Source organism: Cuculus canorus, chromosome Z (assembly GCF_017976375.1).
Source record: "Cuculus canorus isolate bCucCan1 chromosome Z, bCucCan1.pri, whole genome shotgun sequence".
In the NCBI taxonomy this organism is placed as follows: domain Eukaryota; kingdom Metazoa; phylum Chordata; class Aves; order Cuculiformes; family Cuculidae; genus Cuculus; species Cuculus canorus.
In genome coordinates, this window is record NC_071441.1 from 74787614 (window position 1) to 74814007 (window position 26394).

At 41.9% G+C, this 26394-nt stretch overlaps 1 protein-coding gene across 1 annotated transcript in view; it reads right to left on the reverse strand.

The window, feature by feature from the left end:
* LOXHD1 (lipoxygenase homology PLAT domains 1) overlaps nucleotides 1-26394 on the reverse strand; it is a 186826-nt gene that overhangs the window by 35697 nt on the left and 124735 nt on the right. The window contains exons 28-35 of the mRNA XM_054054590.1: nucleotides 24540-24656; nucleotides 19170-19332; nucleotides 16431-16585; nucleotides 15378-15587; nucleotides 13500-13623; nucleotides 9561-9769; nucleotides 4311-4496; nucleotides 619-746 (exon numbers count right to left, since the gene is read on the reverse strand). Coding sequence (XP_053910565.1) covers nucleotides 619-746; nucleotides 4311-4496; nucleotides 9561-9769; nucleotides 13500-13623; nucleotides 15378-15587; nucleotides 16431-16585; nucleotides 19170-19332; nucleotides 24540-24656 — 1292 coding nt within the window. The remainder of the gene's footprint in view (nucleotides 1-618; nucleotides 747-4310; nucleotides 4497-9560; nucleotides 9770-13499; nucleotides 13624-15377; nucleotides 15588-16430; nucleotides 16586-19169; nucleotides 19333-24539; nucleotides 24657-26394) is intronic.

Genomic DNA, 26394 nt, shown 5'->3' on the forward strand with positions numbered 1-26394 from the left:
TACATGAGTGTGGCACAGAGTCCGAGCTAACAAGTCCACTCCTCAGCAAGGCCTTCATAGAAGAAGCTTCTGGACCAAGCAGTCTGACATCTGGCCAGCGAAACCAAATTGAGGAGCAGACAGAGGAGAGTCTTCCACCTTCCCATCACAGGCACTTCCTAAGGCAGGTGTGTGCATGTTGGTTTGTCTTTTCATTACGCTGTTACTCATGCATTCCCATTAAATAATGTTTAAATTAAATTACTTTTTTTCCCACAAAAGATGCATTTTGCAGAAATTGCATCTGTGTTTTCACCTAATGTTTACAGATCCTCTTGGAGATTACGCAAGATATCATATTTTTTTCTAAACATTCATCTCTAAAACCATGAGGAGCAGGTCAAACCAAACTGCAAATGACAAAGGATGATCTGCTAGCTACACAGCGCTCTCCTTTTCTATGCTAAACATATAATAACAACACTTAAAAAGGGCACAGTTCTACATCCATAAAGTCAACGGGAGTTTATCCTTGTCCTTCAGTGGGAGCACGTCCAAAGCCCCGATTGCGTCTTTACTTGACACCAGAATCTGTTGTCGCTCCACTTCCAAACAACAAAAATGACAAAGTTACTGTACCTGTCTCCGTTTTTTTCCAGCTGCATCTCCTCGGTGGTGCCATTGGATCCAAAGACAGTCATGAAAATATTGGTGTCAGTACCACCACTTTCGATGTCTCCAGTCACAACCGTGACTTCGTAGAGGACCTGGTAAAGATTTGAAACAATCAGAAGGTCTTATTCAAACAACCATCCTTAACGGGTGCAAAAGCCTGGGCAAAACGCTAGACAGGCCCTGCAGAGATCTGCTTCTTTACCAGAAATGGTTACAATACAGCTTATTGGGTTCTCTCCACATTGTGGTTCTCAAAGGCAAAGTTAAATATTGCAACTTGCCACAGAATCTTCCTCTTTGCATCATCTATGACTTTTTCTGCAGATTTTCTCAGCTTAGATAGGCTCAGAGAGAGAAATATCCATTTTGACAACCATATGCTTGGGGAGCAATGAAGACCTGGTAAACATCAGTGTGTGAGTCTCCAACCCTCTGCTACCACCACCTTCTCCCAGCCATCTCCCAGCACTCCAGACCTCCGTATTGCACCACACTTTTGCCATTTTTAAAAGCAGCTCCCAAAGACACTATTTTTTACTTCCCTTGACTGCAAAATATTTCCCCCAAGTGTTCGGTGTCCGTCTGGGCAACACTTAGCCCAACACCGCTAACCGATTTAACGTCTATACATCCAGACGCTCTGCAGAGCAGAAAAACACAGCTATCCTATTTCCCAGCGGGATGCACACTTCTGCATTGAATACAGAGCATTACCAGATCTCATACATTAAAGGTATGCCAATTTGTGAAAAGATGTTTTGCATCATTTTCACCTTATTAGCCTACCTTTGTTCTTCTCTCCTGACATGTGAATAATAAGATTCAGAATAAAATATTTCAAAGCGCGCAAGTCCCAGTGGCTGTCAGTAGCATTAAGACTTTTAGGCCGTGTAGATGCTTTCAAGATCGTACCTATGGCAACAAGACCTCTGGATTTAAGAGGTGGAAGAATATCAAGAAACAGCCCAAACAAACCCTATTTCGAATAGCGCACTGCTAGGCAAGATTTATTGGCCTGAATTGTGATTGCCACATAAATAAACAGTGCAAAAAGAATAATGCCACGGAAAAAAATATTTTCACAGTTGTTCAATCCTGAGTAACCTGTCCAACATGTATTCATACACACACACACTTTACATCATAGGAGAGCATCGTATTTGCTATAGGTGGGAGAAACAAAACTCTTTCACAAATGCATTAAAGGTTTTTAATGACTTTGGCGGATATAACTAGCTTCTCTATGTACGGAAAGGCAAATAATTTAAAACACAAATTGGGGAATATCAAGCCAAGAAGAAAAATAAATTGAAATGAATATGTACGGCTGTGCAAGAGTCAAGGAAAAGCAAAGCAAAAAATCATTAACTTTCCCAAAGCGATTAAAGGTATTAATCTTCTTTGAACTCTAAAAGAAAAAAAAATTAAATGCAGTTTCTGACTGCAGATATTTATGAGGGAACAGTCCCTAATTCCCACAACTAGAAGACTGATCAGAGAGTCAAATGCACACTTCTGATTTTATGTCACAAGCAACTTCTCTGACTTCCTTAAAACCTTTTAGCTAGTTTCTGGCTTAACATCACAGAAAAAAAATTTAGTCATATGTGTCTATCTTTGGCATGCTTATGAAAATAGATATTCAGGATTGGGCTTTTAAGGGAAAGCTGAACATCAGTCTTACATTAACACCCACATCAATGTACAGACAAGCCATCAGCTCACCAACAGCAGTTTGGAAATCTTGTGCAGGAGGTCAAACAACTGATGGGAGAGTTTTAAGAGATTAGGTTTTAACCTTGGTGTTCAATCTGAGGGAGTTTATTTTCCCTCTTAGGTCAATTCTACCACCAAAGCCTGCGTTGAGTTGCTGAATCCTTCACAGATGCTAAAACTGTTATCACGCTTTTGTGTGTCTGAGGAACAAAAAAGATTTCAGGAGAGTGTCTGTAGCTTGGGAATCAAGAGCAGCATAAAGAAAAATTAACATATTATGAAAGCGTAACGTCACTGTAAATAGAAACACATCTACAGTGATTTTAAATTGCCATACAGGTGTTAAATGCAGTATTATTATCCTATTCATCCAGACTGTTATTTCTAATATAAAATCTTAAATCCAAAATCAGCATAGCTAGGCTTTCCAATTGTACCTAGCTGAAATATGGAATAGCACACTTCGAATTTCATATATATGGATGAAAAGACTAGATAGTTTTTTCCACCGCTTATTCAACTTTTATCAGTTATTCATTTCAAAGATCAAGCTTCCCATGTCTTTGTGTTTTAAGAAATCCCAATTATTAGTTTCTAACTGAATTCCATTACCCTATCCCACCTTAGAAAAGCCGATGTGTACCCACCCTATGCAAAGACCAAATTATCTCCTCTACTCTAATTTGATGAGGTAGATGTATCTCCTCAAAGAAAGCATGATGGAGTTGGATTAGATCAAGGTGTTCACCTTGCAGCTCCCCCAACTCCGTGGGTACCAGGTGATGCAGCGGGTGCTTCAGGTGTGGTGACAAAATGAGGTGCTGAACTGTGTCCTGCGTGCTCTGCCCTACCCTGTACCTCTGCCTATGCCATGGCTACATCCAGACAGCATTATTAAACTCCTGTAAGTCGTAAAACCAAAGAATCTCTCAGGTTGGAAGAGATTCTTAAGATCATCGAGTCCAACTCTAAACCTTATTCTGCCAAGTCCACCACTAAATCCTGCTCCTAAGCATCACATCTACATGTCTTTTAAATACCTCCAGGGATGATGACTCCACCACTTCCCTAGGTAGACTGTTCCAACTCTTGACAAAGAATTTTTCCTAATATCCAATCCAAACCTCCACCTGGCAAAACCTGAAGTCATTTCTCCTCACTTGTTACTTGGGAGAAGAGACCAACACCCACCTCACCACAACCTTTTTTCAAGGAGTTGTAGAGAGGAAGAAGGTCTCCCTTCAGCCTCCTTTTCTCCAGATTAAACAACCTGAGCTCCCTCAGCTACCTGTGCTCATAACACCTGTGCTACAGACCCTTCTCCAGCTCTGTTGCCCTCCTCTTGAACTGAGGGGCCCAAAACTGCACCTAGGATTCAACCTGCTGCCTCACCAGTGCCAAGTACAAGGAACGATCCCCTCCTCCTGCTGGCCACACCATTTCTGATCCAAGCCAGGATGCTGTTGACCTTCGTGGCCACTTGGGCCACTGCTGGCTCATGTTCAGCTGCTAACAGCCACCACCTCCAGGTCCTTTTCCACTCAGCAACTTTCAAGCCACTCTTACCCAAGCCTGTAGCATTGGATGGGGTTGTTGTGGCCCAAGCGTGGGGCTTAGCACTGAGCTTTGTCAAACCTCATGCAATTCACAATCAATCCAGCCTGTCCAGATCTCTCTTTAGAGACCCTCAATCAGATCAACACTCTCTCCTGATTTGGTATTACCTGCAAACTTACTGGGTTCTCTGGTCCAGATCGTTGAGAAAGATAGTAGAAATGATGCTAATACATTCCTAAAGATTTTGCTAAAGAAAAAACAAAGAAACCCTCCACAAATAGAAGGCTCAAATCACATGTAGAATTCAAAGTATGAGAGTTGCTGACACATAGCCTGTATCAGCTCAGGTCCATGCAACAGCTAAAGATACAGCAAGAGCCTACCTTGAGGCCAACGTTAACACAGTCTGCATCCAGGATGTTGAGGATTCGTGAAGTGAGACCATCACCTTTGTCTCTGGCCAGCCAGCACTTACAGACAAAGTTATACATGAAGCCTTTGGTGGGCACAATGATGGTAAGCTCTTCCATCAGCCAGCAGCTCTCAGGGGTAGCACCATCATGCCCCACCTGTGAGAGTCAGGAAGAAAACATCTGCTGATTAAAGGGGATTTCTTCAGAGGAGAGGTCCTGTGTTTTAGCCACTGATGAAAGTCTAAGAGTGTTGGCTACATATACCACCACACCAACCACTTCCACAGTGGAATGGAGCAAGCTGTGAAATAGCTTGTGCTGTTGCCGACCAACACACAAGACATCAGTGTACGTGGTAGTTGTAGGCAAGGAAGCTCAGGTCATTGGCTGCTGGGTGTGAGGGAAAACAGGACACTACCAGTCTCAAAATAAAGCAATGTGGACTGGACTGACCTACATGAAAACGTCTGGCCTCTCACTACTTTATTTCTGCTCTTCTGACCTTTATCTGCTAGTTTGCTGATCTCAGTAGACTCATCTTTCCAACTCCTTCCACTGCTTTTGCAACACTTAGAAGTGAATATCCAAAGCTTCAGAGCCAAGATGAAAGACACAGCTAGGCAAACAACCACATGCATTACGCAAGCCCTCCTTCTCTCTCAAAATCACGTTCTAAATTAGATATATGTATCAGGCTGTTTTTCTGCTTCCCACCCCCTTAAACTGCAAAAGGTCTGTGTTTGTATAGGAGCCAACAGATGGAGTTTACATCTGTAGCTGGTATATTTTCAAGGATGACATCCTCTAAGCTCAAGAACGGTCCATTCTGGAGATCAGGTAGTCATACTAGACTGGCAAGAAGCCTGCATGAATGAACAAGGGGCTCTTGACAAAGCTGAAATGGAAAAAAGAATACTAGAGCTGGCAGCAGGGACAGGAGACTTGGAGAAATAGGGGCACCCCCTACACGTGTAGGGATGAGAACCAAAGCTCACCTGGAGCTGAGTCTGGCAAGGGTCGTGGACAGCAACAAGCAATGCTGCTACAGTTCTATCAGCAGCAAAAGGATGCTGATGGTACAAACTTCTCCAAGAAACTGCATGTGTCCATCTTAAATAACGTAGGTAATTCATGCCAGGGCAGACTTAGAAGCATAATTATGTATTCCAGCTGATTTCCAAAACGCAATCAGCCAGTCATGCCAATGATCTATCTGTACATAAAAGGTCAAATAAACAAGCTACCCACAGGTCATTATTTTCAGAGCAAGTGTTGTTTGTGTTGTAACTAGGAAAATGAGGTCCTTAGCTCTTGCGGGTTTTGTTTCTAGAGTGTTAGGATATTTAGAGCTGCTCAGAAAAGAATTTTTAATAATAAGTTCATCTTGGGTGATATATCTGTGATATTTTTTTCCCCCAAGAAACAAGTGATCTTTTTATCTGACTGTCTCAGCTCAGCCATCACTGCTATTAGAAGTATTATTACTATACTAATGTCTTCGCAGCTGCAGAAAATTAGAGTTATCCACTAGGGGAATTCAAGTCTACAATAGATGCATTAATTTTCAGATTCCTGGGGTGTGAGGCGAATGGGAATACAACACTTGCCTTCCCATTCCATCTCTGGTATCTTGGCTGGCCTTCTCCAAGCCAAAAAACCCTCTGAGAGACTGCACACAGCCTCTCAAGACCTCTTGCAGGATGAGGCAGTGGGGCAAGTCCAGGACAATAGCTCTGCAGTGAAGCAGGGATAGAGCAGCTGGAGGGAAAATCCCAAGGAGCCCATTAAAGTCTGCTGTTCTTTTGTTTTCATTACAGCTACCTCCTAAAGCATCATTCCAAAGCATTGCTAGGTAGCAGATTTTCACAGCAACCTTTAACTCCTTTGTCATCAGTGACTGGGCAGAAGAAAGTGTGCTGCACATCCTGTTGCCTTGGAGAACCTCCACACATGCAGATTTCCAAGAGCTCCAAGAACAATGTTGTAAAGTCTGGGATAAACTCATCCAGTGCTGAGTCTTCCTTATAGCTGGTCTTTCAGAGCACAGCATCGGGTTTTGTCTTTCAATCCAAACAAATCTTTAGGTAGACCATGCCAACACAATGAATGACCCAAAGCCATGGCCACACCAGCAGTGTAGCCTGGATATGCATATCAATATGACAACAAGTTATTTGGCCTAAGATGTTTGAACTAAGTTAGAATGATGGAATTTCACGGGCACATAATCCTTGGGCCATTTGAAAATCTTTCTAACTCATACTACCAATCTACATTCTAACAAATACTCCTTGAAGGACTGTGGAGTATTTAGCATCACCAAGACTAAGAAGCACTATTTGCACCACACAGCTCATAACCTCATTGAAACTGAATGCAACAACAAGGAAAAGTGGGAGAGAATTTGAGAGATAGATAAAAGGAAAAAAAATGCCAAAAAGGGGGATTTCTTGCTTATTCTGGAAGGTGCAGAAAATATATTAGAGACCTGAGGGCCTTCCAGGATCAGGTCTTTAGTCCAGGAGGGGCTGGACTTGCACCACTTTACACTCCATAACACTTTGTGCTTGTGATGGAGAAAGGCTTTGAACCACAAGTGGTTTAAAAATGCAGACCAACGCTCTACTTCTCTGATCATACCTGTGTCTCTGCAGCAACAGAGTCTCGGAACAGAGATACTTTGATTCATTAGGAGAAGAAATATTAAAACTTGTTTTAAGAACACAGTATAAGGTGCCTGTATCCAATAACTTGTATTATTTATTTTCACGTCAGCATGTCTATTAAAGTACACCAGTAGTAAATACCATATCTGTAGGCTTACAAGACAGTTATAAATGGTCCGTCTTTCAAATTACTTCATATTCCACTGTTTCTGCTTTCACCACTATATTTGCAGCAAGAGAATAATTCCAAACCGAGAGTGACATCACGTTGCAAATCTTACGATACCACTAAATCCTGCAGTCTGCTGCCTGGGTTATAGAGAGGGCTTCTGGAAACTTAATCCCTATGCTATGCTATTTTCACATGTTAACTCATGTTCAGAACTTCTTGCCTTCTTCCAGAAGCAGCCAAATGCCAAATCTGAGAACAAACTGTTCTTCACTTTTCCTGATTAGATAACTAGCAATTTTCTGCACTATCCTCAACCACTGCAATTTTCTACAAGGAAAATATGGACTGATTCCATGGCAACCATGGCAGACTGGCACATCGGTGTCATTGCTGGGATGTGAATCAAGGAGACCTTCCAAGAAGAGGACACTGCAGGAAGGAAGGTAGAACGGCAGGAGCAGATGGCTCCTCCAGCCATGAGCTGAGGGATTACAAACTAAAAGGGAAAAATGAGCAAGTGGAGAGGCAGCAGATTGGTGAGATCACTGAGGATAAGGGTGAAAGATTGCAGAAGAACATCACCCAGCTTAAAAACTGTATGTTATGTCTTTTTCTAACTCTGTGTGTTTCATTTGCAACTTTTTATCTTATTTCCCATTTTTAATCCAGAGTCACAGCATTACAGAATGTTTGGGGTTGGAAGGGCCCTCCAGAGTTCATCCAGTCCAATCCCCTCCTGCTAAAGCAGGATGACCTTCAGCAGGTTGCACAGGAACAGGTCCAGGTAAGTTTGAGTCTCTCCAAAGAAGGACACTCCACACCCTCGCTGAGCAGCCTGTCCCAGTGCTCTGACACCCACACAGGAAAGAAGTTTTTCCTCACGTTGAGGTGGAACTTCCTGTACTCCAGTTTGCACCCAATGCCTCTTGTCCTGGCAGTCACTGGGCACCATTGAGAAGACTCTGTCCTCATCCTCTTGACAACCAATCCTTAAATATTTATAAGCATTGACAACAACTCCTCTTCTCTTCTACAGGCTAAACATACTGAACTCACCCGGCCTCTTTTCACAAAAGAGATGCTCAAGTCCCCTAATCAAACTACTTCTTTCTTGCTTTTGCCTTTTTCCAAGTTCTTTCTCCTATTTTCTCCTATTCTCTCTCATTCCTTACCCTACTCACTGTCCCTTTTCAAGTGACTCTTTCTATTTCTTTCTTCCTCCAACTCCTGCTCCATAACACTAAGGCTTACACTGCCTTTTTCCTCTTTCTCTACCACAGCCCATGGCTGTTGCCGTGTGCATAGTTTGGAAAAGAAGTATTTACGCACTTGTTTCACTTTCAAAGTTTGACCTAGAGAAGGCTAGACAGAAAGTGCCACTGAAACTCACAACACCAAGGAACTCGGAGCACAGTAAGAAAATGGGTTGTTAATAAACTCAAAACTAGTATGGGAACTTCTCAAGGAACCAGAATCCATTGCTTGAATTAAAGATAATGGGAGTGCTTCAGTCTGTCAGCTGATACCACGGGGCATAAAACTACAAATATATTTTAATTAGTTAGGATTTCTCTCTTTATGCTTCTTTCCTCTGAATATACAAGCACACAGACCAACATGTAGGCTTACTGCAACATGGGGCATGGGGTAAAAGTAAGATTAAACAGGCCCTGGAAGTCTTCAGATGCTGTGGGTTTCAGTTCTTGGGGGCTGGAGCAGGCATTCAGGAGATGGAACTGCCATATGAAACATGAATGATGTACACAAATGCACCCAAAGATTCATGTGAATTTTAACCTCAGTAATGGAAAGTCTATGCAAATTCTGTCTCCCTGAGCCATAGCAGAAATAATAGCTCCTGTACCAAAATCTGTTTGTGTACGTTACTTATGAACGATGATTAATTTTCTTCTCCAAGGCTGGGTCCTCCAAGCTGTAAAAACAATTTTCATGTTTAGCTGGAAAATTATACAAGATGTGTTTCTCACTGCAGGCACAATTTATAAAACCCAACTGGAAGTAATATAAAAATCAACTAGAAAAAAGCCTGACATAGGAGTGCACCCTGGGAGCCTCCGCTGCATCTATCAATAACAGGGTTTGACTAAGAAAAAACTGCCAGAGATGGAACAAATCTGCAACGTGTTTCAACTTCCCTTATAATTCAATATTCTTTTGCTTCCTTAGGATCTTAGTTTTGTGAGATGTAAAGCATCCTGGTTTTCAGGCTCAGACACATGTGAAATCTTACTAGCACATCCCTGTTTACATTCCTTTTAGACCTAAGTGCCATTCCTTTGCTGCCTGGAATAACAGGAACATGTGATTTCTTTGTCCGCATATGAATTTGCCTCCAGTGCCCTCACTGAGTTCATGAAATACCTCCACTTTTTTGATCTCTCCAACATCTAGGCCCCAAACAGAGAATTTCTCTACAGAACCATCTGCAAACTCGTCTTTTTCTTCCGGGAGGTCCAGCCACAGCCTCTCGGTCTGCACTTTCTGAGGACCCATGATGATGATGTACACACGGCTGTCGGTGCTGGAGTCATATTCTGTGCCTGTTGTGACCGTGATGTGGTACGGGATCACTGTAACAAACAGAAGTTTAGCAATCAGAAAAAACACCCATACGTGCATTTACATAAGACTTCAGAAAACCAGGTGTTTATTCCATCAGAGGTGCCATTTGTGTGTGCTATGTAGGTTCACATCCCAATGAACTAATTCAGAGACGGAATAACACCATGCTGCATCGAGTTACAAATGTGCACGGGAGACTACCTTCTCATACACATTTGGGATTGAATTCTGCAAGGGTTCATTTCCCTAGACAACCTTATTGGCCGCAAAGAGGTTGTAAGTTGGGATTTCTCCTTTAGAGATGACAGAACAGCAAAGGTCTTGAATCTTTATTTACACCAAGAGATCTTCATGAAGATGAGCCTGACCATCTAAATCTTAAGAAGGCTATTAGACTAAAGCCATCTTATGATCACCATTCAATAAAGGCAAATAAATCTATGTTGACTCTAAGGTAAGCTATCACCGGCTGAATGCCCCAGTACAACTGCAGATATTCTCCTTTGTGCTTCACTCACGGATTGCTGTCATCTATGGGGCAGCTCAGGATTTCAGCATCCCTTTGCAAATTCAGGCAAAACATCAATAATCCTCGTATCAAAGGCTGAAGAATTTTATATTTTGCATAATAATATCGATTAGAGGGAAAAAACTTTCAGGCCAAGGCTTGGTACTTAGCAGGTTTTCAAAAATTTCAGTTCAGCTGTTAAAAGGGAGGAAGTGCCAGACTGCTTTTCAAGTGCTTTCCAAAAGCTCATTTGGGTAAGTCGAGCGGGTAGTGCAGAATTAGGCACTGAATACTCATTTGATTTCTCAGAACATTTGTGCAGAGCTGTTCAAACCATTCTGACAAGATTCGTAGCTTTGAAACTTGCCTCGTCACAGACTCAAAACTCAGTCTGGCTTCATCATCACTTTTTTGATTTTAAAAATAGGTTTATAAACCCTGACAAAAAACTTAGCTGGGTCTCAAATCATCCAAGACTGACAAATAATTTTGCTTTATGGTGACTAGCAATATTTTTGGCTTGGGAGGCTGTACTAGAAACTCACATCAAGCTCAGAATGTGTATGCAATATCAGGGAAGGCATGAAACCATGCTGCCCAAATCTGTTCTTACCTTTGGACACAGCAGCACCCAAAGAGATTCATTCAGATCCAGACTAAGGATTTTGTGTACCAACATAAAACGAAATGATCATTAGGCGAGACTTGTTCTCTCCTTTATGGTATCATTATTTTTCAGTGTGAACATCAGCTCAGGATGGTGGCTGTCTGGCTCATACAGTCCATCTTATCTGACATTCCTTCAAGATTCAGCTTCCTTAATGAAGCCATGCCACCGCCACAGAGATAGTGGTGGTGACAAGCTCCAGGACTCAGAGAAGAAAGACCACCCCAGTACAATGGGAATGATGGGATCTATCTCAGCACTGCTGGAGATGGGTTCTCATGGGAGATGCTGATGTTTTACCCATTATTTGTGAAACTACATGGAATTCCAGCAAGACAGATGTTATCCATTGTCACACCACGGAAGTAATATCAGAAGGGACATGGGAATCACTTTTTTTTTTATTTGAACACAATATGGGATTACAAAAGAAGGATTGCCTTGAGACATATGGGTTGCAGACCAGGTTAAGCAATCTGCAGCCTCATGTCTGCTTCACAACTTAAAGGCACGAGACACACAAACCAGGTATCGCATCGCAACAAGCTACAGGGCATCAGCTAAGCTGCAGTAACCATTTGCATGAGTTCCCCTGGACCATGTCAGTGAAAGCTATCTCAAACGCTTAAGCTGAATTACGTCATTTTACACTTATCTCACCATGGAAGTTTAAGATAAGTTCAATTATTTTGCATGTACTGCGGACTAAGAGCACAAATACAGAAAACAACTGTAATCCAGATGCTGCCCAGTTACTAACACAGTCTCTTAACCATATACCTAAAATCTTAACTTGAACCTTAAAGACACCATGTAGGATGACAAAGAGATGTTGGCGCAATTTAGATGATAAGTCTTTGCGCTGGAACACAGAGGTGGTTAATCAAAAGGTACATAAATGCAGAGGACAAAAAAACCCCTGTGTGCTACTGAGGCTACAAGGAAATATTGATGGACTGGAGAAGTTTTCCACAAAGGTTAACTTCAACTATGGACACTGATCTTCCAGGCTTTGGTCACAGCCTGGACAGAAACAAAACTAGCACAACTTTCCCACTTCGTATCAGACACAGCTGAGGAAGACTAGCCTGAAAACTGGCCTTTGCAGACACAGTCCAGCATATTTCATTTCTTATAAATGCAATTCAGAAACAGATTTTCCTTTTTTATTTGCCTTTGCTTTGTCTCAGGAGCCAGAGCCTAAGGGTGAAACTCTACACTAGAGCCATCAACTGTTTCCACTACTGAATTGAGGAAGAACCTGTTGGGAGTTTATGAGCTCATCTTTCAACGACAGCATTTGCAGACCCTCATCTTCTGCCTAATTATAAGACAATGCACCTTATAGAAAAGAACTGTGCTCTCTTTAGTGCTCCCAGTCAAAGCCTGTTTTCTGAGAGCCAAAAGACTTATCTGTACTCTTGCTCCCTCCCTATATCCCACTCTCCTCGCAACCCAACAGCTGCCCTGACGCAGCTACATGATGTAAAGAAAAAATTTGAAGGATTCTGAAATAAATCACATTTAAATTCATATTAAGCGAACATCCTCGGTGATGAGGCGCTACTAATCCTGAAAAGGGAATATGACTTAGGAATGGCAAATAAGGTCTCAGGAAATTCAAAGCCTTCTTTGCTAATTCAGATCTAGTATGCTAAATGAAACATTGTCTTGAGTAGGTCAAAGAGATACAGGAGGGGGGAAAAAACCAGCTGATATCAGCAACAAGAGCTTCTTTAAGCAATCATGTGGAAAAGAGCCTCTGATAATACAAGGGAGGGTTTTTAGTGATAGCATGTCTAACTACAGCCCCTTTCACTGCAAAGAGCTTCGGATCCTTTGAAGGATACTTCAGACAAAATTATACAAAACTTGCATAAATTTTTCCCTCAACACTATCAGACCACTCTGTTCAGAGGGTAGCGTCACTCTGCCCAGTGCTGTCTGCAATGCAGTCGTTGGTGGAGGAGGGAGAAAATGGAGTATGATTTTTCAGGCCAGTGGATTTCTCTCTGAGGAGGCCTTATGGATGTTGTTGATTAGCTCCTTTGTCACATTTAGCGGTGTGGATGCAACCATCTAACTTTAGCACCTAAGGGACACAATTTAGGATTGTAGCAGCCTGTAGAGATTCTCTGTGTCTTTCACCACAACAGAAAACAACATACCTTCAAATAATCACCTACCTAAAGACATTGTCACATTGTCCAAAGCACCACACTGTTTGGAGAACTTACAGCTATTGGCAATGGAGAAGTTAATTCTTACACACTACAACATCACAAATTTCCACAGAAGAGGAAGAAGAGGGTTGGAAACACTGAAGCTTCTGTGAACTTCATGGCTTATTCCACTCTTAGGGTCAGAGAAACACAGGAAAGTCAACAAACACAGAAACACAGGCACCAATGCAGCCTTTTCCAGAGCAGTCAAAACACAATTGAAGAGAAGAAATTTGCTGTTCTGCCCCCTCCCCTGCCCTTTGCCAGGATGAACACAACCTCTCAAGCACTGTAATCCGAGAACACGTGCACGCATGCGATCAAACACTGTGCTCACTCACATGATCCTTCTTCTGCTGCCTTGACCAAGCTGGATTTCTTTGTTTCCTTCATGTCTGCATTGCTGTCCTGACTTGATATGCTGAGAGACAGATCGTCCAAGCTGTTTCTCTCACCATCATAGCTCTAGTTGGAAGGCATGTATGGGAGGGTAATGAGGTTGAGTGCTCATGTGTTGTCAGCTCCTCCCATGTCCCTCCAACATGGGAAGAAATCATTCTAATTTCCCAGGTTGCTTTTTACCTCAGTGTAGCTCAAATAAATGTGACAATTTACTCCAGTTTATTCATTCATTTCATTGGTAACCTTGACTGGCCATTTTGCATGCATTTTGTAATAAAAGAAAATATAATGGCTATAATAGACCTTAATGGTGTGTTGTGACCTTTATCTGCTACCTGTGTGAGCAACAGCCACAGAAAATGCAGATGGATGGGATGATGCCAGGTTTGCTTATTACAGCATACACTGTGGTGTCAGAGTTATTGACCTGGTACAAGTCAAAGACTGAGAAAGTGCTGCAAAGCTGAATGGTAAGAAACACCTATTGTATTTGAGAAGTGGACATGCGTGAACATCATGAGGTTCAACAAGGCCAAGTACAAGGTCCTACACCTGGGTCAGGGCAATTTGAGGCTTCAGTACGGGATGGGGGATGTGATTGAGAGCAGCTCTGAGGAGAAGGACTTGTGGGTACTGGTGGATGAGAAGCTCGACATGAACCGGCAATGTGTGCTCACAGCCCCGAGGGCCAGCCGTGTCCAGGGCTGCATCCTTGGATGAGGCTTTGAGCAGCCTGATCCAGTGGGAAGTGTCCCTGCCCATGGCAAGGGTTGGAACTACATGATCTTTAATGTCCCTTCCAACACAAGCCATTCTATGATTCTACAATTCTACGATTCTATGGTTCTATGTTAGTTCAGATGTGTTCAGTGTCACTGTTCAATAAATGTGAGGCTCTTACCACACAGTCACTTAATTAAAAAAAAAAGAGTTATTATCTTTTCCTTATTATGAATCAATATGAGCAACAGGGCAAGTGGGACCACAAGAATTCCTAGCATTGTGAGCTGAAATTTTATGAGGCAGCATATGGCAATACTCATCAGTGGTGTAACTCTCCTTGCATCCATTCTGTTGTACTGCGGATGAGCCTGGCCCAGTTTCACTGATGATAATTTTGGCAGTAACTGTCAATTAAAATTTCCTTCTATTGTGCAAAGTGGACTCCATAACTACAATGAACCTATAATCAGCTGCTTTCTCGTGTCCCACTGTACAGAGGCAAGAGAGGTCTATTAATCTTGTTTGCTAATTTTAAGTAGTGTATGTACCTTGAATTCTAATCAGCCATAGTAGCCTGATAAAACGACAGAGAATGTGCGATTAGAAATGGCATCTCACTAAAAAACATTCATTGCTTTAAGTAGTAACAAAGAAACTAGAATTTTTACATTTGCCATTGATGGAAGAAACTGCTGAAAAGATAAACCATCCAGTCCAATGAGGATGAAGTCAAAGGACCCAATATTTTGACTTGAGGACTTTGAATAGGGAGACCCATACTTTCTGGGTGCAGCAAGGATAAGCAGTAGGCAAATATACTCTACTGGGCATCTGAAAGATATTTTGACTCTCAGGTGAAGAGTTTCATTAAGACTCACATATTTTCTTGCTGAAATTGCAAATTACAGAGCTGGTATTACTGGGTTGACAGTGGTCCTACTTTCAAGCCTCGTCTGAAAATCACAAATTCATTTTAAACAAGTGAAAAAGCAGAAGTCCCTAATGATCTGTCTTGAACTCCAATCAGATATTCAGTCATTTTATATTTATTAGCAGCAGTGGGTTGAGATCAGAGCTTTGAGCCAAAACTGTACCTGTTCATAAAGCGTACGGTCTATCTTTTTGTCCTCTTTCTTCTTAGAGAGCCAGCGCTCGCACAGAAAAACAAACGACTCCTCTGTGGTCTCATCCAGGATCTCTACTTTTTCCAGGAACCAGTCAGGACTGAACATGCTATTGTCGTGACGAATCTTGATCTTGTACAAAATGCCAAGGTCTACAGCCTGTATAGTAAATGTATCCTCCTGCAGAGTTTTCAATAGCAGTTGCTTCTGTTAACAAGCTCTCAACAGACCATCTACCAGGCAAAAGCAAACAGAGACTACAGAGCACAATATGTGTTTAAATTCCACCTCACATGACGGTGCTTGGTTGAAATCTTTACAGCAGTCTATAGAGGCATCTCTTTATTCTAAAACTGTTCTGCACGGAAGCATTTTGAAGCCTCCTTCTGCTATGAGAGGAGCTACACAAAACACAGCTCTTACAACAAATTACAGTGTTGAATTCCTGGTATTTTATACCCTGATTTTTAAGCCTGTGTAAGACTTCTCTTTCTAGTCCAGTTAAATTGATATGGACAATCCAGATAAGACAATTTTTGCCATCTTTATATCTGAACATGTCCGTATAAGGCAGTGGTATATGACTCATGTACTGACGGCAAAGTAATACTTTTGGAGTTATTTTGTCAAACAAATGCACTCACAGTTTAGCTCCCATTAATTTATCATGCTCTGCAGTGAGGGATATATACTATGTAGATGAAAATCAGTTGCATGGAGGCTACAGGAATGAGAGATCTTAGGTTTTGTGTGCTCTCAAATCTGCAGCTAACAATTCAAGCCAGTTTATATGGACCAAGCTTAGGATTTGTCCATCAGTGACTTTGCAGAAACATCTATCCATTTGCTTCAGTGCCTGTCAGTTGCAATACCCAGTTGACAATCCATACAAAGCACTTTGAGAGGTAAATGGAATCAATCAATTCATCCCTCATAGGAAAATTCAGCCTATAAACGTAGTCATGGACTTGTAAGATCGAAAACTGAAAAACTGAAAAAGTTATTAAACCATTGCATTTGTACCTGTCCCCTTTCAAACTTGTTGAAGTTTGTTTCAGATTTGCTGAGTTTTCTCTCTCCTGTGTCCCCCAGATCTCCGTAGATATTTAGGAAAACATTAGCATCTGTCCCAGCACCGTAGATATCTCCAGTGAACACGCTGATCTTGTACGTGTGAACTGCAGAATGAAATTGAAACGTGATTGCTGGCTAAGTGGATTGTCAAGTTCTCTCTTAGACGTTGAATTAACCCAAACAAATGCTCCCCAAACTTTCTACTCATATCTCAGTTCTTGGAGCTTAAAAATTCCATGCGTTTTATCCTTCCAGCTTCCGGTAATGATCAAAAGACTGAGGAATTAGTGGGCTGAAATTCGCTGACTTTTCTCCATCTAATCAATGCCTGTGTATTGCTTTGATCACATAGTTTGCAGCTAAAAATGCAAAGAATCATTATGGTTATTACTGGATGCAGAGTCGATAGAGGTGAGGGAACTCAGCACCTTTTCACACCAAGGCTCAAGGGACCGACATCTGAGAACAAGAGATTCAGTAGTGTGAATTCTTAATACTCCATCTTCTATGAGCAAACTCCAGGGATTCAGATCTGCAATTACTACCAGAGCTAACGGCATGCATTTCTATAAATTCCCCAAACAGAAAGATTTCTGAGGCCTTTTGCTGAGATGGTATTTAATTAAGGAAGTGCTGGAGCTGTACTGTTTAAGTACCCTTTCTCTTTAGCTTGCTCAATGATGATGCAATAAAACCTCATCAAAACTCTAGTAAGGTGTTTTGCTAAATCTGTTGAACATTCCTGTTTTTATTTTGCTACCCTTTTCCCAATGACACAGGGAAAACAAACAGTTATCAAAAGCATCCTCACCAGGAAAACAATTAGGAACTGTACAAGTCTCTGATTACCCTGGTGGCATACAAGCCTTAGATAATACATCCTTGCAAATCCTAGGGCAATGCAAATGAGGAAGAGGCACAAAGTCTTAGTTCAGATTCTTCTTTGTATGTAGCAGCATCAAAGAAAACATCTATATTGCCTATTTTTCTTTTGCACCTAACTTTCCCAGTAAAACAAAGCCTATTAAACTTCATCATCCATGAAAGATTTCCATTGATTTCTCTAGGAAATGGAGCAGGATCATCACCTGAGACGATTCATCAGGCTAGGCTCAATGCCAGGCTTTGTGGTTTGCTTCTTCACGTTATGTCCCACAGGGTTACAGCTTTGTATCTGAGAGACAATGCCTATGTCAGTAATGACAGAAAAAATGCATATGGCTAATTATCCAATGCATCTCTCTTTGGATTTTGCTTGCCAGTTCTAGAGACCTTCAGGACTGAAATGCAGTCTATTTATCTAAAAGATGATCCTCAGAATACCACAATCTGGTTTTTCAGTTGCTGTCACTTACACTGTGTTGCCATTCAAGATGTATGAGGACTCATGGAGATCCAGGAGATATAATTCCCATCCCAAATATTTTATATCTAAAGCAGAAGTTCCTGAACTTAAGTCCTAGCTCTCAGCCAAAAGAAACCATTTATCCAAAAATCCTGTTCTGTAGATGGTAAAACATTCTGTAGATGGTATTAAGGCTTTGCCTTTAGAAGGAAAACATGAGTCATCTAGGATAGCTAACACATGGTAACTAATGCAAGGTAAAGAAGTAGAATTAAGTTAAAGAAATTATTGTACAGACATCTAGCATTTATACCACTTACTAATTGATATTAAAATTGTCCTTGCCTCTGACAGAAAAAAGTCTCCAACGAGCTACCATGAAATTCCTAACAGGAGGAAATACCACTTCTCTCTCTTCCAAGGGCACAATGCGAAGGCTCCAGCCTTCCTAACAGCAAGCCACCTCTTTCTTTGGCAATGGGAAATGCTTACAAACCCATATAAATTCCACCCTGACCATGGCGTACTGTAAATGCAAATCAAACTCTGAAAGAAAAGAAACAAGGAGAGAAATAATTTTCTCTGTTGAGTCATCTTGTTGCCAGATGCAAGAACCAAGAATGAAAATGGCAGCTGAACTCAATTTGCTCTGCTCAGGATGTAAGAAGGTTCACGACTTCTCTAAAGAGCAGAAGGATCGTGGGGTGTGAAAAGGACATCCTAGAGGAAAAAGAGTTGAGAACAACTGAATACACAGAGAAGCAATGAGTTTAGGATGGAACTTCAGTTCACGTTCAGCTATTTCCGCTAAGAAGAGGCCCAAACACTGAATGTGAACACTTTGAAAGAGGGGCTTAGAACTGAGTAAGAATTTATTCTTCTCCCCAGTGGCACTTTAATGAGGTGAGGGTGGCTACGTAGGGCCAAATTTCTAGGGGGTGTTCATATGTAACTGAATAGCAACAGAAAAAAGATCTTTGAGAGCAAAGAGGAGCATAAATCAGACTGGAAGGGTAGGAAAGGAATAGGCAGAGTCCACCAGACAGGTGAAGCTGGGCAAACAAGTAACGATGTTCGCAGAGCTAAGAAGACAAGATGGAAAAATTTGTTTAGGTATCAGGGAGACGTGCGAACTACGTCTGTGTGAAAGTGTGTTCATGACAGGTTTATAAATACTCTACAGGAAAATAATGGTATTATTGCCCAGAAGTGTTCCAAGTATAAAAGAGGCCAGAGGAGAGGAAGGGAAAGAAATACGAACACTCATACCAGTGCTGCATATATCTGACCATGCGCTCAGAATTTTTGTTCCAAATACCCACCTACTTGTAGAATTATATTACCTTCTAATGGGTCTTCAACTTCTTCCTCTATTTGCTTGAGTGTCCCGTCCTTCAAGAGTTTTTCAGTAAAAATATCAGATGGTACCAATTCTCTAATTATCTCACCATCATCTTCAGACTTAGCAAGCCATCTTTCACACGGAAATGTGACAGTTTCTGAGCCCTGGAGTAAACATGACAGAGATAATCTCTTCAAAACAATGTGAATATGTTAGCATTTCACCTTTGAAAATAGTCCTACATCAGGCAAGGATTTTAAACTCATAGAATCTGAGAATCACCAGGTTGGAAAAGACCTCTTGTATCCAACCATTCCACTAAACCATGTCCCTGAGCACTTCATCGATCCGTCTTTTAAGTACCTCCAGCAATGGTGACTCCACACCCTCCCTGGGCAGCCTCTGCCAGTGCCTGAGAACGCTTTCTGTGAAAATTTTTGTTCTAATATCCAGGCTGATCCCCCCTGGAGGTGCTTGAGGCCATTCCCCCTTGTCCTGTCCCCTGTCACTTGGGAGAAGAGGCCAGCTCCCTCCTCTCCACAACCTCCTTTCAGGCAGTTGTAGAGAGCAATAAGGTCTCCCCTCAGCCTCCTCTTCTCCAGGCTAAACAACCCCAGCTCTCTCAGCCGCTCCTCATAAGACTTGTTCTCCAGCCCCTCACCAGCTTCGTTGCTCTTCTCTGGACACACTCCAGAGCCTCAACATCCTTCTTGTGGTGAGGGGCCCAGAACTGAACACAGGATTCAAGGTGAGGTCTCACCAGTGGTGAGTACAGAGGGAGAATAACTTCCCAAACAGCCTGTTCAGATCCCTTTGGAGTCTCCCTACCCTCCAGCAGATTGACACTTCCTCCCAGCTCAGTGTCCTCTGCGAACTTGCCAAGTGTACATTCAATGCCTTCATTCAGGTCATTGATAAAGATATTGATCAGGATTGGACCCAGCCCTGAGCTCTGGGGCTCAGTGTATGCGTGTATGTATGCATGTGCATGTAGATGCAGACCTGAAAGACTATGTAGAAATATATTTCCTCTCGAAAGAGGACATCTGAGATCTCTGAGAAGAAGGACTGAACGTGTAGTAAAGAATAGTGTGCTCAACAGCCGCGTGAGACTAGCTGTATTATCCAGTAGTTCTCCGCCCTTTCCAGTATTCAATCTCACAAATTTCTAATCAGGACTACACCATTCCTGCTGAGGCCACGTTTTACCGAGACTCTGCAATCCCTCTTCAATCCTTATTCAGGCAAGATTATCTTTGAAGTTAGTAGGGGCTTTTTTTCTGAGTCAATACTTCAAGACTTTGCCCTACAATTCTGTGACTCAAGCTGGCTTCCAGGCAATTCCCACGTGTGCATTGAGAGGAGGAAAACAGTGATTTAATTTTTCATCTTTTATTTTGTCTTCACTTTGGTGGAAACAAGTATGATTTCTATCATCAAACAAACAAAAACAATAGAACATGTGTTTTCCACTTGGTAAACAAAGTCAATTCCAGACTACTATTAAGAACAGACTCCTGTAAGGCCTCCACGATGGTGAGATGCAGGCAGCTTTCTGTGTGCCGGGCTCCTCCGGCTATGGCTCCATAAAGACAGCAGCATAAGCCATCATGCAAGTGGCAGAACCCACAAGTCTGAACAGAAAAAATAGTTTTAATCTCACAGTAACTAAAGGAAGAAAGAAATGGCTCTTCCTTTACTGACAGCTTAATTGTTCCTTTCCCAAGTTGCACAGGGACTTTCTAATGTTTCCAGTACTCTGCGTACCATAATTTTAATGTATAAAATGCATATGAATGCTGTGCAGCCTAATTATTCTCACGTGATTATTTATCAAACCAAAACAGGGTCCTTTCTTCATTATTTTTGCTATTTAAATATTAAAACATTCATACATAGCAAAAGAAGGGAATAGCTCTCGCAGTGACACTATTAAATGCTGCGTAGTACTGCACTGTGCTGCCTTCAGCTGATAGATCCTGCCCTCCCCGACACAGTCGCTAGCGAGGAAACGGTTGATCAGAGGCACACTCTGGTCACTGCTGACCTGGAACAAACAGGTCATTGTATCACTGTGCACAGATCCCAGAGAGGTTGTTCTGCTGGAGCTGAGCTGGAACTGGGCTTGTGTGATCGAGTGCCTTGAGCCTGCAGCAGAACCAGCCTCTGAACTCATGCAGCCCAAACTTGCTGTCAATAAACCACCATTTCTCCTTTTGTCTTCTGCTCCATGAAATGATGCCATTTAACCTCAGGCTTGAAATGTTTAACTCCAGAAAGTAGTTTGGAGCATTGTTTGTACAAAATGTGGTGTCAAACAAACCTGGCAGCACGTTAGACGGTTTCAAATATTCTCCTTTCAAGTGTCATTTGTGCTGTACAAGCGAAATACAGCACCTAATGACTGCCTACACCACTACTTCTGCCTTTTCATTTCTGCACTGGCTGGCTGACCACATAACCTGTATTATCTCACTGTACGGTGAGACAATAAATAGCGCTTAGCTCCTCATCTGCAGCCTGGGAAAAGAGGGCTTTCCAGAATGATGCTTCAGTGCTGAAACCCTCTCCTCCCAGAAGAGATCCCACTTCAGTCACGTCTCTCACTGAAGCTTTTAACTGCTCCTAAATGCTGATAATGTTGGCTGTATGTGCTATTGATATGAACACTGTTTATTTGGTAATGGGATATCTAGGGACTTGAGTGCCTGCTCAGTGGGGTATAATGTGCAGTTACTGCAAGAGTTAATTGCATCATTATTGTTAATCACCATGTCATTGTCACACTTTTTATTGGAGTTTCCTTGTTAGTGATTGCATTAATATTTAAGTGACGTAAAGTGCACTATTTTATGTTACCCACGGTAAAATCCTCTTGCAGCTCCAGAGTTTGCTTCATTAGAATCTGTGTCTGGCCCTAAGCTAGAGGCAGGGTATGATAGTGTGCTAGAAGTCGGTGCTTTGCCCTTCTCAAAGCTGTAACAAATGAAATATAATTATCAGAAATAATTGGCATGTGAAGACAGAACTTTATTGGCATGCAACAATCCTAGTTTCCTATCCAAGTGCTTTCAACTTAATCTGAAAAATTACTGACCTCATTTTTCTTTTTCAGCACTACAGATACATCTACCACATCTTAGCAGTCTAATCAGGTAGCACAGCTTTTAGAAGCGCTGGCAGCATATTGCTATCCTGTGGCAGGTCATAATATTCTGTGGCTGATCAGCAGCATCATGCTGTGCTCTGCTTTCTTCTTTTTTTTTCCCATGCCGTAACCAAAAGATCAGCAGAATTGCAAATCTCTCCATTTTTAAGTTGTTCATGGTTTCTTCCCTCCCTCCACCTTCTCAGGTTTCTCACCATCTGTCCCTCAAAGTGGCTGTAATGACTGCAGAGCTGAGCAGCTCCGAACCCCTTTCTGGGCTAATAGAAGAGTACCCAATGTATAGCCCTTGGGAGCTTCCCAAGGTGCTCAGTCAGCTGTAGGTGTCGAAAAAGGCAACCCAATAATCTTTCTCTCTTTGGTTTCCATAACTTTTCTCATCCCCCTCTTCATCTTCCCTAGCCTACAACCAATAACAATATCTTCAAAAATAATGTCATCTTGTTCGTTCATCTAATGAAGCTCTGCCAGGCATCGGTTACTCAATACACAGATAGAGGGTCTGATAATAAGAGACTGACAAAAAAGTGATTGTGATAAAGAGTCACAGAATCATAGAATCGCAGAAGCTTAGAATGGTTTGACTTGAAAAGGAGCTCAAAGCCCATCCAGTTCCAACCCCTCTGCCATGAGTAGGAACACCTCCCACTGCATCAGGTTGCTCCAAGCCCCATCCAGCCTGGCCTTGAACACCTCCAGGGAAGGGGCAGACACACTTCTCTGGGCTACTGGGCCAGGGCCTCACCGCCCTCATAGGAACACACTTCTTCCTAAGGTCTCATCTCAATCTCCCCTCTTTTAGCTTAAAACTGTTCCTTCTCATCCTATCCCTGCACTCCCTGACAAAGAGCTCCTCCCCAGCTTTCCTGTAGGCAAGCTGGGGTATTGGCTTGTGAAGCAGCATGCACAGGAGGATACAGGCTTCAACATGATAAAGTTCAAGACATTTAAGTTGATCATGAAGCAAAGAGAGTAAAACATACCCTGGAAAATTTGGAGAAGGAAACAAGATGAGAAGTACATTCACCATGACTGAGCAAACCATGTTTACATCAACACTTGGTACTAGAAGTCACCTCAAGAGGGGGCAGACCTGGGCATTAAGGTGGAAATGAAAGCTAACATCTCTTCAGAATAAGGGAAGAAAGGATAAAAGAGAGGAGAGGTGTTCCCAAACACAGCTAATGCTCCAAATCTGAAGTGGTTCTGAAGAGGTGATTTTCTTCAACAACTACCCTGTGGCCAGACTTATTCCTCTTCCTATAGCCAGCATCCAAAAGTAAGGCTGAGGAACCATGTCTCACATGGACCAGATGAAGATGATAAATCTAACTGCAGTGCCTTAATCCTGTTGATATGAGTAACCAAAAGTCCTAGCACTTAACTTGGTGTTTTTCATATGGGTGATTCAGGGACTTGCATTGACAGACATTTTTCTTGTCTTAATTGTACTGGCTCCCTGCATTCATTCTTCTGGAATTAAGGAACTGATGAAATTACTTCTTGCCCACGTTTAGCACAATACTTTTTATTTTAAAATGGTACACCCACTCCCCACTTCCTTCCCTGTGATTGTATGAAACAAAACTACACATGAAAATATGAAGCTCTGGCCTCTTGTGTCACTCAAAGCCAACATTATCTAAGCTAGCAGTGGGCACTCTGGGATGTCCAGTGACAGTGTAGAGCAGCAGCATCTGCTCAGCTCTGTAATTCTTTAGCTGTGTTTGCACAGCAATGGCACTAACTCAGGAATCTCCTCTTTTCAGTCTAGTAAGCAAGTAAGTCTTGACAACGTTGCCTCCAAACCTAGCAGTTTGATTGCTCCTTCACACAAAAGATAAAGAATAGTGAAGACCTGCAAAAAGTTGAGGAGCAACACCATTGCCTTGCTGCCCCCCAAATGGTATTTGTCAGGAGGAAATAACCCCATTCTAGCAAAGAGGTACAATGAAAACAGTTTTTGTTTTTTAAAAAAAACCCCAACAATAGCAGTCTTATCATCAAAATTTGAGTAATAAAACACAGTAATATATATTTGTTATCCCCAGATTCCCAAGCTCTAGCGAGTTCATTAATGTGCATTGTTCTTTAGGGAGTAATTTTTCATCGTTAATCATGCTTTTTGGATAGAACATGTGCTTTGGGAAATGGAAGTGGATGCTAATGGAAACATATTGCAGAGTGCTGGGACTCACAACCTACCTTTCCATTTGGCAACAGCCTACGAACTGCCACACGGTCCAAATGCCATCCAGAATTCAGTCCTCCACCATTGTGTCCTATACGAATCTTTTCAATAACATCACCAACATCCTCCAGCTACAGCAAAAAAAAAAGAAGGGAAAAAAAGAGAAATATTATGTCATGAACAACAGGTGACTTTTAAGACACTGTTCCTCTAGCTTGCTGCCTAATTTTCCAGTCTATATGAAGTCACCCAGTCTGTATGAAGCAAGACACTCTTTCTTTTGCTTATTGTCTATTTTTCCAGCCTCTATGAAGTCAACCAGTCTGAACAAAGCAACCTGATCTAGTTAATGATGTCCCTGCTCCTGCAGCGGGCTGGTCTAGATGACCTGCAAAGGTCCCTTCCAACCCAAATCAATCTATGATTTTAAGATTCTAAGTCCCAGGGGAGCAAATATTAGCACTGATGCCAATTATGCCCTGACTTGCATTTTAGCTAAAGGGTTTCCCTGGACTTCTCTTCAAAAAATTGAGAGAATCTTGCTGTATAGAAAGAGATCTCGCTGTATGAGATAGGTTTGGTTGCACAGCAGCAATCCTGTATCTCAGGCTTCTCTGTATGAAGGGGAACAAAAGCAATATAGAAATTGTGATGCTGCTGCATCTTAAATTCTTCTTCTTTTTATATACCTTTCATTTTTTAAACACTTATGTGCACTCTTATGACTCTAGAAGAATAGGTTTGAGGTCACAGTTCAATATTAACAGCCTGGCATTTTTTACTATCTCTCTCCTGCTCCGCCACAGAATCTCAGTGTCATTCTGAGTAAGTCAACAGCATCACCACCTTATGAAATGGATATTGGGTTATTTTTGCCTCACCTTATTACTTGAGTCATTTGTTACAAGTTCATTACTTTTAAGTCACTGCCCTTCCAAAGGCTCGAACACGAAAAATGATATTTTCTTCTAAGTAATAGCTTTTGGTTATTTCAGTGCAAGTTTTTTTAATAGCTGGCCTTTAAAAAAAAAAAAAAGACTGTCTGCAAACTTCCTTTGCACATACAAGAAGCACATCGAGCTGTCTTTCTGTCCATGAGGACTTGGAGTCTTTTTTTCTTGGAAATATGAGAAAACCAAATACCTCAAATCTTGCCCAGGGAAACGGTTGATTCACAACTCATGGAGGTATTTAAAAGATGGGTAGATGAAGTGCTCTGTAAGACTCTGTGTCTCCCCATAAAACTTACTGGTTCGGTACCCACCAGGCTAAACAAAGGCAAAACAATGCCGAACAGTTGGTCAAAAATGGAATTTATTTGTATAGGCATTCTTAGGGTAAAGTTTGGCATTGGCTGTTAAACCTGTGTTAAGGGCAAAGAAAGAAAGAGAGAAAAGGGTGAAAGGGAGAGAGAGCGAGAAAAGTGCAAAGACACCACCTGGTCTTTGGTCCTTTCCTTCTCCCAGGATGAAAGGTATGCACAAATGCCTCTCTTACAGAGTATTATTTATAATTTTATAGTGGGCCTGCACAGTGCTTCTTCTAAAAGAGTTCTGGAACTGAGTCTTAGGGGAGCTGCTCCTTCCAGGGGGACTCTCTGGGCAGCAAGCACAGCTGGGCTGCTTGCAAGTGTGAGATAAGATTGAAGGACACGGCCTCTGCACTGGTTTAAGGCAGCCAAAAAGAATCACTCTCATACCCTGACAGCATACACATCTATTGCAAAATAATGAAATCATCTGAACTTGTATCTAAAACTCATGCATGCACACAAGTATACTCTAGAGGAAAATTATTTTCTTCCTCCTTTGTTCTGTCCAAATACTCAACTTACAATGAAGCTTTTTAATCAATACATAGCAATAAACT